This window comes from Heterodontus francisci, chromosome 11 (genome assembly GCF_036365525.1).
Source record: "Heterodontus francisci isolate sHetFra1 chromosome 11, sHetFra1.hap1, whole genome shotgun sequence".
NCBI classification, from domain to species: domain Eukaryota; kingdom Metazoa; phylum Chordata; class Chondrichthyes; order Heterodontiformes; family Heterodontidae; genus Heterodontus; species Heterodontus francisci.
The window spans coordinates 90289031-90301845 of record NC_090381.1 but is presented as its reverse complement, the minus strand read 5'-3'; the positions used below and the strand labels follow the sequence as shown (position 1 = coordinate 90301845).

Below are 12815 nucleotides of genomic sequence, written 5' to 3'. Positions count from 1 at the left end.
AGATTAAAAACTGAAGAAATCATACTTGTTCAATTAATTACATCCCAACGAACATAATCCATTGCAAAGATACTCAGAATTTCACAGCAAATATTAATTTCAGGAAGGCCATCTTTGGCCCTATTTTCCTGCAATCAGAGAACTAGAACCCATAGGGCAAAGATCAGAGGTCAGTGTCATGAGTGCACAAATCATGTCACTCCAAAACTGACCTGCGTAACAGCTTGAAAATCTATGGCTGATTCAGGATTATTTTACATCAACCGTAAAACATAACAGAATTTAGCAAAAGGAAGTTTCACCAGTTCTGACAGAACAAGAAATACAAAAACCCTTTTATCATAAGGATTTGCTTCTGAAACTCGCACTGTTTCAGAACAGACTTGCACCTTTGCTCCCTTTCTTTTATTGTCTCCACCTCAGAACAGCTTCACTGATTGTCTCTTCTCAACCAACAAGACATTCTCAACCCAGAAGACAGCCTCATACCACCTCAAGACAGACACATATTCTTTCAAGGCAACTTGTCAGAGTGTTTGAAGGGTCAAGGTGTGGTAAGATTTACTCTGTATCCAACTTTTTCTACAACTACACTGGGGATGGTAACTGCTGGACCTGGAAGCATAAAGTGAAAGGACTTCCATTTGTAAAACATCTAAAAGGCCTGGATCAGCTTACATCTGATTCCTGCTAGTTGCCTGTCTAACTCTCCACCACTGCCATATTAGCTTTACTTTTAAAGTTATCATTGATGAGCTGCATAGGAAACTCAAGGAACCAGGGATGAAGGACTTCAAATATGTGGAGAGACTTGAGAAACTGGGATTGTTCTCCTTGGAGCAGAGAAGGTTAAGAGGAGATTTAACTGAGGTGTTCAAAATCATGAAGGGTTTTGATAGAGTAAATAAGGAGAAACTGCTTCCAGAGGCAGAAGAGTCAGTAACCAGAGGACACTGATTTAAGGCAATTGATAAGAGAACCAGAGGTGCGATGACGAAAAACATTTTTAGGCAGTGAGTGGTTATGATCTGGAATGCATTGCCTGAAAGTGTGGTGGAAGCAGATTTAATAACTTTCAAAAGGAAATTGGATAAATGTTCAAAGGGGAAAAATTGACAGGGCTAAGGGGAAAGAGTAGGGGAGCGGGACTACAGAGATAAGACACATGACAAGGGAAGTTGTTTTTTTGTTTTGGAATGTAGGTGATGCATTTTCTGCCTATCTCTAGTTGTCCCGAGGAACTGGCGGTCAACCCAGCCTTTAAGCTTCTGCACTCCTGCTGGTTATAACTCTCCAGTAATGGTGTTAGGTTAGGAATTCCAAGATTCTGATCCAGCAATGATGAATGAATGGCAATATATATCTTAGTCAGGATGACGTGTGACTTGGAGTTGATGGCATTAACACAACACTGCCGGTCTTGTTCTTCTTGATTATAGAAATCACAAGGGAGTGGGATGTTTTCAAAGTAACCTTGGCGAGGTGCTGTAGTGGATTCTGTAGATCATGCATATTGTAGACATTGTGTGCTGGCGGTAGTGTGAGTGGATATTAAGTCCAATGCTACGGTGTTGGACTTTATAGTATGTTTTAAAAACTGTGATCCTTAAGCAGTGACTTCACATAAAGTCTGCCCAGAAACCAGCCAGGGACCTTGGTTATCATGCAAACAAGGAACCCAGATCAAAGACCCTTTTGAAAGCAGAATGCAGGATTGTGACACCTGATGAACAATGGGTTTTGCTCTCCCAGACTCTCAGATCGTAAACAGGGAGCCAAGGTTCAAAGTGCAAATGTGAGTTGCAATTGCTAACACCTCAAAACAAAGGAAGACCCAGGTAGTTTTGACAGAGCCAGACTTATGGACTTTGAATATTGCAAAAGGAAAATGACCATTGACTTTTGATTCTGGATAAATTTGACAGGGTTTCAGAAGTCTGAAGGATGTAAGGAAGACCGAAATACACAAAGACCAGCAGGGGCAGCCTCAGAAGAGAGAGAGAGAAAACATCTGCTCTCAGAACACTGATAAAGTGAAAGGCTGCTGAGACTTGAACCCAATTTGAAAGCTGAGGTTTACGGAGGAAAAAAGACCAACATGGTCACCAGAGATCACCTTATTCATGGAAGTCCAGGTTGAAAGTGCTCAGAATAAGTGAGCAAGGAGGACGTTGACTTTGAGAAGGACTGGGAGATCTAACCCATTGCAAATGGGAGGAGTTTGGGGCTTTTAACAGCAAAGATATCACTTCAATGAAGACGCTCTGTAATGTATAGATGTGTGGTGTTTTCAAGTGTTTTAATACATTAAAGGGAAATACCGTTCTCTGTAATCTACTGTATTAGCTACTTACAAAGTATTGTTTAGTTAATGTTGATTTTTAGTTTAGTTGTTATAATAAAAGTCTTAAAATGTGAAATCTTGTGTACTTCTTTAAATTAGTCCGGAAGTTCATATCTCGTGTTTTAACACTAATGGTCTCACTGAGGTTGAAACAATGGTCAATATGTTTATGTATGTATTTCAGGGGAGATTAATAAAGCACTAATATCTGCACTGATAACCTAATGTGTAGAGGGGAAGATGCTTTCATGAAGATTGTGCCCACACCTTGGAATCACCATGTGAATGTCATTTATATAGAGACTTATATTTTGAAATTCTTCATCAACACGGTCACACGGCACACTCTAGATATTGGATGGGTGACAGTGAATTATTACAAGCCCCTCCCCCATTTTCCGCCATTACATTACGGTTCGTACAACTTACCTTCACAAAATTTCTCATTAGTTGCTAATCTCTGTCCTGTTGGGCATTTGCAATAATAGCTGCCGATGGTATTGCAGCACTGATCTTGGCAACCTCCATTTTCTGTGACACATTCATTCACATCTGTCAGAAGGGGGAGAAAACAGTTGAGTGATTATAAGTGACGTTGATATAAATCGCATTCCAGTTAATCATGTATGGGAAATTATCTCACGTTGTTAGTCGTCATACAATGGCATTTAAACAAAGCTAGGTAATTATCCCATCAGTTAAGTCATTAAGTGGAGAGAGCCAGAAGACGGATAAACAAATATGTACAATTAAGATGCTTTTATATTGTCCTACAGCCATTCGCTTCCACAGCCCTGATCTCCCGTAATCATTGATTAGATAAAGGTAAAGCTGGTAGCTGATAGACCCACTTTTCCCTGAGCATTAGTGCTTGCCATTGGCTCACTTGTGCTCACTAATAACACTGCACTAGTATCAGCATGATCTTTACTGTGTATAGGCATGCCCCCATCATGACGTTATATTGTGAAGTTGTCATGTACACATCCCTATCCCATATATGTCCTGTGCAATGATTGATGACATCAGGATGTAATTATGTTGCAAGTGCTCAATGGCCAAACTGTCACAATCATTCTGCCCACGTATTTTCTCTGAGAACACACTTTGCCACCAGCAGCACACCTTACAGTTAAGTTCAGGAAAGCAAGGTGTCACTCTCATGGAAGGAGCAATAATGAAAAATAAAATGAACTGGAGGAATTATGAAACAAAAGTCAACTGTTTGAACTGAACTACAAGAAAATGAACACATTTAGGCTACAGACAAGATGGAAGAGAAAGCAGGTGACCACCCCCCCCCCCACCCCCCCCCCCCCCACCCCCTCCTGTACTGTTAATAAACAAGCCTGTCTGCAAAGACAAAACTCTTTAACTGCATCTGAATTAGCTTTGGGGAAAATGCATTGAAATGGAAAGAAGCCAATTTCATGTTAATGACTCCTACCTACAAGAATGGGACTAACAAAAGTTCCGTAGATGGACTGACTCCACAGCCCAAATCAAGATGAATAGATGTGAAGTAGCACCATTGTAACAGAGTGATCCCTATCCATACATAACAGATAACAAGGTTTCTACATCCTATAACATTGTATGATCACACCAGAGGAGAGGCCCCTTTGTCACCTGACAGAGACTCAAAGGGATGGATTTTTATCTTAAAAAGGTGGCTCTCTGGAGAGAGATGGGAGATCAACAAAAGACCACAGAAAGCCAGTTCCAGCCAGAGGCTATGAGATACAGTGCCCTTAAACAGAAGAACCCTGCTGAATAACAACTTGAACAACCACTGCAGCAGAGAAATTGCAAAGTGACTTTGAGACTTTCCATCTGTGAAAGTAAACTAGGATTCACACGACCAACTTTGGGTTGAGTTTTAATCACAAATGACTACAACACTTCAGCAACTCCAAGACAAGGAACATACAGGCCTGCAGCACCATTAAAAAATTTACTCCCGAAAGAAACTCTGAAGATTTTTTAAGCAAAGGCATCTTGTACAATAAATTTGGGCTTTAACTGCATCCTACCCTTTTCTCTCTTATCTATTCTTGTGGGTACATGTGTGTGTGAATGCGTGTGTGGGTGAAGTTGTAACCATTTTTGGAATTGTTTAAAAATAGTTATCTTTCTTTTTTAACCTGCGAGATAACCTGTTGTTTGCTTATTTGACCCAAAAAAACACTCAGGGACTAACACACCATTTTTAACAAAACACTGTCTGCGGTTAGTTGGGAGGTGAAAAGTGGAAGCCACCCACACCACTTACCACTTGTCCCTAATAAAGGCCATTCTCCAAGACCCAGCCTATAGTACTGAAGACTCTATAATTAAATCCTTTGGCTATTGCCAGCTAATCCCAGCTGAATGTCCTCCTGGAGCTTCATGTATTTCAGTATTTTAATGTCCCATAGAAAGATCTAATGGAGTTATGTGAGCCGGTAGATAGAATGCTTTCTTTCACTTCTGCATCCAAATCTAGATCTAAACTGGTGTGAGGGAATTCAGTCTCTTTTTTTCTAGGTACTTTCTGCCAAGTTCCAAGTCAATACAAACTCAGATCATAAAAGTAATCTTAATTTGCTAGAGGTTAGCACTGAACTCAACTTGGCTGTTGGAAAAGCTAAAAAATGTCACATTTTAAAGTAGGAGCTGTTTTGCTGTTAAAAGGTGCATTGCAGGAGCAGAAGAAAGTAAGCTCCGAAGTAATCTGACTTTAATTGCATCCTACCCTTTTCTCTCTATCTACTCTTGTGCACTTGTGTGTGTGTGAATGCGTGTGTGGGTGAGGTTGTAACTATTTCGGGAATTGTTTAGTTCATCTTATTTGCACTGTTCTCGATCTGAGCGTTTATGAAGTTCACATTGAGCACCTTATATGGTCAAAGAAAATGCATTATTACCAAAAATTGGCATCACTCATCTTGGTAAACACAAAAAATCACCAAAAATATAAATGAACTAAATTAAACCCAGTCACCTGAAATGAATGTGACACACTGGACTGTGAGGGAGATGGAGGAGTAGTGATAAAAAAATAGATTTAAGGCAATGTTCCGCTGTGGTCCTCAAAAGTCTAAGGATATTGAAGTGCATTTCAAGACTCAGGTTGTTATTAGCACTTAGATCTTTGATCCCCTGGGATCACTAAGTGCCTAAGTTGTTGAAGAGTTAAACAGCCCTTCCTTAAAGATTTACTCCATCTTATCCACTTTGATGCAGCCTTAAAATGAGATTATCCCACTAACAAATCTGTTTTCTATTACAATCTCTCTGAGACAGGTATCTGCATACACAACTTCTAACCAAGTGTATGCCATGAACTTTGATCGGCCCTGTCAAGATTGTATCATTATCTGCCAGCCCAATGATAAATCACACACTGAGGATCAGAACAATAATCATACTGTGCACTAGACAAGAAACAGACACATAACCCCAATCACTTGCAGAGCACAGCTCAAAGTATATCACTGTGCTGAAATCTATCAGATTAGCATCAGTGTAAAGCCTACCTATTTCCCTACTAAAACTTCGCAATATCCTGAATCAGAGGGGGATTGTAAATCAATTTTATTATACAAAGAAGCTTGTCATAAGGAATGAATAATCATTAGCATTAATGTCTGACGTATTTCCTCTCCAAGAATATAGAATACACCATTGATAAATCTACTAGTGAAGGATAGAAGATACAGAATTCACCTGTTATCTAAGGACAGAGAGGAGAGCACTGAAATATCTACCAACACAGAGTAAGCATTGACACACTCACTGACCAGGCAACAAGAAGTTGTTGGTACTTATGGAGAATGTGTAATGTATCAATATGAGCAACCAACTCAGGGTTTAGTCAGTGAGAAGTAGGGAATGCATCAGTCTTCTGCAAATATCCTCAATTAACTTGGTTACATATAGCTCTATCTGATCCCAAAGACAATTAGGGAATATAGGGGTAGAAATTTATCTTAGGCAGTGGTGCAAAACAGGGGGATATCGGATCGGCTGCTCGTTATATGCAATGCCTGTTACTCAGTTCCATTGCAGTCAATGAAATTACACATCATGCGCTATGTATAACAGGTGGCCAATCCGATACTGTCAATTTTGCTCCACCTCCCAAGATGAATTTCTCGCCCCCAATCCTTTTCTCAAATTGTTGGAGTGATTAGTGAGTCTGATTGCAATTTGTTAACATTTAATCCCGCTTCAGTAATTTACAATGTTAAAAAATCAGTGACTAATTAAATATTGAATAATGTTAAACCAAAATTTTTATAAATCCAGAGGGATTTTAGACCTCATTAGTGAACCGAGGAAATGGTATGGGGGAAATGCTGTGGCTGTGCAATGCTAAAAAGGCTGAGAATGCAGTAGAGATTTATCCAACACTGGGCTAGGATTTCATCGTTATTCTCAGGGAACGTTGTTTCATTCAATTGCATGATGTGGTGTACATGGACTTCCAAAAGGCATCTGATAACAAGCCACATGACAGACTTGTCAGCAAAGTTAAAGCCCATACAATAAAAGGAACAGTAGCAGCATGGATACGAAGTTGCCTGAGTGACAGGAAACAGACAGTAGTGGTGAATGGTTCTTTTTTGGACTGGAGGAAGGTATACAGTGGTGATCACCAGGGGTCGGGATTACGACCAATGGTTTTTTTTGATATATATTAATGATCTTGCCTTGGGTGTGCAAGACACAGTTTCAAAATTTGCCAATGACACAAAACGTGGGAGCATTGTGAATAGTGAGGAGGATAGTGATAGATTTCAACAGTTCATAGACAAGCTGGTGGAATGGGCAGACAGGTGGCAGATGAAATTGAATGCAGAGAAGTGTAAAGTGATTCATTTTGGTATGAAGGACGAAGAGAGGCAATATAAAATAAGGGGTACAATTCTAAAGGGGATGCAGGAGCAGAGAGACCTGGGGGTACATGTGCATAAATTATTGAAGGTGGCAGGGCAGGTTGAGAAAGCAATTAATAAGGCATGCAGGATCCTGGGCTTTATAATTAGGGGAAGAGAGTACAAAAGCAAGAAAGTTATAGTAAACCATTATTAAACACTGGTTCAGCCTCAACTGGAGTATTGTGCCTAAGTCTGGGCACTACACTATAGGAAGGATGTGAAGGCATTGGAGAGGGTGCAGAAAAGATTTATGAGAATTATTCCAGGGATGAGGGACTTCAGTTATGTTGAAGGATTGGAGAAGCTGGGGCTGCTCTCCTTGGAGAAAAGATTAAGAGGAGATTTGATAGAAGTATTCAAAATCATGAGGGGTCTGGACAGAGTAGATAGGGAGAAACTGTTCCCATTGGCGGAAAGGTTGAGAACCAGAGGACACCAATTTAAGGTGAATGGCAGAACAACAGAAGAACCAAAGGTGATATGAGGAATTGTTTTTTTACACAGCGAGTGGTTACTATCTGGAGTTCACTGCCTGAGAGTGTGTTGGAGGCAGATTCAATCGGGGCTTTCGAAAGAGAATTGGATAATTTTCTGAAGAGAAAACATCTGCAGGACTACGGAGAAAAGGCTGGGGAGTGGGACTAACTGAGTTGCTCTTGCAAAGAGCTAGAATGGACACGACAAGTCAAATGGCCTCCTTCTGTGCTGTAACCATTCTATAATTCTATGATTTAGGTTTCTGATTGGACTCCCAGATCATGGATCTGAAAGTTTATACAGATCCAAGTCAAAGTGCATGTCCCTCTCAGTCCTTCCCTTGGAGCAACTTGCATTTTGGTGTGTTCATACTCAGAGTCATGGTGATTGGCAGCTGTTTAATCACTCAGTCCCTTTGTAGCTTCTGGTATTGCTCGATCAGCCGTTCTTGAAAGCACCTGGAATCTCACCAATCACATCAGATTCAACAAGAAACCATTTCCAGCTGGCCGGGTTGACATTTACTGAGTTTTTATGGTATTAATAAAGATTTCTGTTGTTACAAAGTGTCTTACAGTACAAGGGCATGACATTAAATAATAAGGTTTAAGTAGAATATTACTAATCTTAATTCTTCGTTGTGGGTCTGCAAAGGGGCATCTTTACCTTCTTTATAGGAAGCACTACCCATTCCCTTTCTCATGGTAAGGGGGCCAGTGTCAATCCCCTAGTTGGCTGTGGAAAGACTTTGCTTCCCTTTCAAATGATGTACTAGAGGCACTATCATCTCTTTTAAGAAAACGTAGAAGCACATTGTCCCTCTCTATTCAAAGGGTGTGAGCGAATTGTTCACCACTCTTTAAAAATACAAAGTGATTTCTGACAACGCAGCGGCCCACAGGTGTCATCAGAGTGTGCCAAGCTGTGCACATGCGCAGCTACATCTTGCCAGGACTAAGTGGCGCATGTGCGGGATGACATCACCACGCAGCGCCAACGTCATTGCGTATCCGCGCCTGGTCTATCTTCGTGCATGCACAATACAGCGTCATCAGGTATCCAGCCCTCTACACGGCTGGAGGAAGTGGCTGAATGGGAGACTTTAAGGCTGGAGCTCGCCCCCACTCAGCCGCTCGCTCCGGACCTTGTTGTTCCCCTCCATTCCACTCCCCTAGCCGATTGTTGCCCGCTCCTCGCTTCGCGCCACCCCGCTCTCCGGTCACTCGCTCCATGCTTCCCTGCTCCCTCCAGCTGCTAGCTCTATGCCGCGCCACTTCCATCCTCTCGGCCACTCGCTCCTACGTCGCCCTGTCACCCCTTGCTTCTTCGGGCGGCATGTTGAGACCGATCAAATGTGGGAGCAAATGGCCGAGAGGAGGGAAGCAGCGCGACAAGGAGCAAGCGGCTGGAGGGGGCGGGGATGCGGGGAGCGAGTGACTGGAGAGCAGGGTGCCGAGGAGAGGGGAATAATTGGGCAGGAGAGTCGGGGGAGCAGTGAGCTCTGGAGTGAGCGGCTGAGGGGGCGGAAGCGGCCGGTGGGGAGGGGGAGAAAACGAGTTGCCGATGGAGTGAGAGCGGGCGTTTGGGCAGGAGCGAGAGGTTGCATTTGGGTGAAATCAGTCCTGGTCAGTCATATAATCGAATCACATTAAAAGAATTGGCAGCACATTTTATACTCTGTCCGATTTCCAATGGAAGTGCAATCATAAAATTCTTTTTGCATTTAAAAAGGATTACTGGAATATTAAATGAATCTGAGAATTACGGTTAGTATCCTATAACTACATAGTAGCATATTACTGGCCTTCCATCCAACTTAATGTAAGGTTAGTTTGCTGGAACGATCTAACCATAAGCATTTCCTTTGATAAATTGAGCAATGCCATCTTTAATCCTGGCAGCTGCCTGAACTTCGCAGACACTGACATCCCAGCTGAAGAGCCTGCATTTGCACATATGCAAGTACTATGCCACCTAGTGGTTGCATTGTCAGCAAATGCAGCCTTAAAAATATCATATTTCGTAAACCAATGGGGGCCGAAGACATAACTGCCCTCGAAATTAAAAGAGTAGCCTGTAATGATACGTTTCTGAAGAGTCACCTTACAACACTATCCAAAAGTCACTTATCTGATTTACATTTAGCATTTGATTTTTAAAATATAAGTATGTCCCAAAGAGATCCTATTGGTGAACAAGTCACAGACCCCAAGAGGGCAGAAAAATACAGACAGTGGCACACCAGATTCCAAATTAACTCACTGCAAATATTTCTGTGATCCCTTTCGATCCATTTTGTTCATTTTAATTGTTTTTATAAACTATTGAGCTCTGTCAAGGACAAAGTAAAGAAACCTAGAATGAAACTCAGATGGCACTGGTTAAAAAGTGGCATGTCAACAATGAAAATTTCACAGAGGGGACGGGGTGGCACAGTGGGTAGTATGCCAGCATTTCATCAGTTGGATCGAGCTCGAAATCTAGCTGTTGCTGGAGACCAGGTAGTACATTGACAAGCCACCACATCCGGTGGGAATCTCCCAAATAATCACAACCCCCCACATGTCCTCATGGAGACCCCAATCTCTCATATGTGTGGGCTGTGCTGGAAAGCATAGAACACAAGAGAAAATGCTGGACCAACTATCTGGGTCTGTTTAGGCATCGGTGAATAAAAGAGGTTAGAGAAAAGGAGAGAGGAAAAATAAAATACATCAAAGCCACATTTATACGACAGAAAAGTATATGGTTTCACAGTGATGCAAGTAGGAGCCACAATTTCAATGGCAGCTGTTATAATTGTAGGGTTGGAGAAGCTGGTGCTCACACATGGTTTTCAAACAGACTTTTTATGATTGAAAACAACTGATAAGATGGTCAATAAATTGTGAAAGAGGGTATGGCAGGCTACCAGAGTTGGTTTTAACGATAAAAATCAACTGTTACTACCAGAGTTCCAGCTCAGCTGCTTTAACACTACAGTCAATGGCCCTTCCGACTGTGTCAATATGGGCAGAATCTTGTCAGCTGGTTCCATTCTTATCTATATACTCACAGCTTCTCTTCCTGCTCCCACACCATAACCTCTGGTGTCCCCCAAGGATCTATCCTTGGCCTCCTCCTATTTCTCATTTACATGCTGCCCCTTGGTGACATCATCTGAAAGCACAGCATTAGTTTTCATATGTAGGCTGATGATGCCCAGCTCTACCTCACCACCACCTCTCTTAACATCCCTACTGTTGCTAAACTATCAGACTGCTTATCCAACATCCAGTTTTGGTCTCCATACTTAAGAAAGGATATAACTGCATTGGAAGCAGTTCAGAGAAGGTTCACTCGACTGATTCCTGGAATGAAGGAGTTATCTTATGAGGAAAGGTTGAACAGGTTGGGCCTATATCCATTGGAGTTTAGAAGAATGAGAGGTTATCTTATGCAAACATATAAGATCCTGAGGGGACATGACAGGGTGGATGCTAAGAGATGCTTCCCTTGTGGGGGAGTGGGGAACTAGGAGACACAGTTTGAAAATTAGGGGTCTCCCATCTAAGACTAAGATGAGGAGAAATTTTGTCAGAGGGTTGTTAATCTGTGGATTTCTCTTCCCCAGAGTGCACAGGAGGCTGGGTCATTGAATTTATTCAAGGCTGAGTTGGATAGATTCTTGATAGACAAGGGAGTCGAGGGTTATGGGGGGTAGACAGGAAAGCGGAGTTGAGGCCACAACCAGATCAACCATGATCTTATCAAATGACAAGCAGGCTCGAGGGATTGAATGGCCTACTCCTACTCCTATTTCTTCTGTCTTGTGTTCTAGTGAGTACTGGATGAGCAGTAATATCCTCCAATTTAATATCGGGAGGACTAAAGCCATAGCCTTCAGTCCCCGCTCCGGACTCCGTTCCCTAGCTACTGACTCCATCCTTCTCCCTGGTAACAGTCTGAGATTAAGCCAGTCTGTTTGCATTTAACGTTTAATCCTAAAATGAGCTGTCAACCTCTTATTTGCGCCATCACTATGACTGCCTATTTCCACCTCCATAACATTGCCTGACTCCGTCCTTGTCTCAGCTCAATTGCTGCTGAAACCCTCATTCATACCTTCGTTACTTCTAGACTTTACTATTCTAATGCACTCTTGGCTGGTCTCCCACATTCTACCTTCCAGAAATTTGAGGTCACCCAAAACTCTGCTGCCCATGTCCCAGCTCACACCAAATCTCATTCATTTATTACCCCTGTGCTCACTGACCTACACTGGCTCCCAGTCAAGCAAAGTCTTGATTTTAAAATTCTCATCCTTGTTTTCAAATTCCTCCAAGGCCTCGCCCTTCTCTATCTCTGTAATTTTCTCCAGCCCCACAACTTCCAAGATATCTGTGCTTATCTAATTCTGACCTCTTGAGCATCCTGAATTTTAATGGCTCCACTATTGGTGGCTATGCTTTCAGTTGCCTAGGCCCGAAGCTCTGGAATACCCTCCCTACACCTCTCTACCTCATTTTCTTCCTTTAAGATACTCCTTAAAACCTACCTCTTTAACCAAGCTTTTGGTCATCTGACTTAGTATCTCTTTATGTGACTTGGTGTCATATTTTGTTTTATAATGCTCCTGTGAAGTGCCTTGCGAAGTTTTATTACGTTATAGGTGCTACATAAATATAAGTTGTTGTTGTTGTTCACTGAATTCCTGCCGGAAGGGCAGGACAATTTTTGGGTTGGGAACCGGACCAACTAAATTGCGTGCCTTGCTGTTGCTCTTTCCCAGAGTAAACTAATTATCATCCCACCTCTAGGTTCCCTGACCAATCAGGGAGGGCAGACAGGGTGATGCACCAGAACAAGCAATGAAGAATCTCTATTTCAAGGGCCACTGGCAGGACTCACAATGGCAGCTGTGATTGCAGCATACAATTCATTGTAAAGTAACAAAGACCTGCAGTTCGGATGGACGATGTGGGAAGGCTGCGACCCAGTTCATGGACTCGTCCCTGGAGGGGATGATTGATGCAATGAGGCCACGGAGAGAAGTCCTCTTCCCTGAGGATGGCAGGAGGAGGCCAGTCGGC

The 12815-nt window shown here is 42.3% G+C and overlaps 1 protein-coding gene across 2 annotated transcripts in view; it reads right to left on the bottom strand.

Annotated features, from left to right (window-relative positions):
* The window catches only part of LOC137374922 (multiple epidermal growth factor-like domains protein 6), a 355699-nt gene that overhangs the window by 110258 nt on the left and 232626 nt on the right, over positions 1 to 12815 (bottom strand). For both annotated transcript variants that reach the window (XM_068041513.1, XM_068041514.1), the window contains exon 5: positions 2774 to 2896. In XM_068041513.1, the coding sequence (XP_067897614.1) occupies positions 2774 to 2896 (123 nt within the window). The remainder of the gene's footprint in view (positions 1 to 2773; positions 2897 to 12815) is intronic.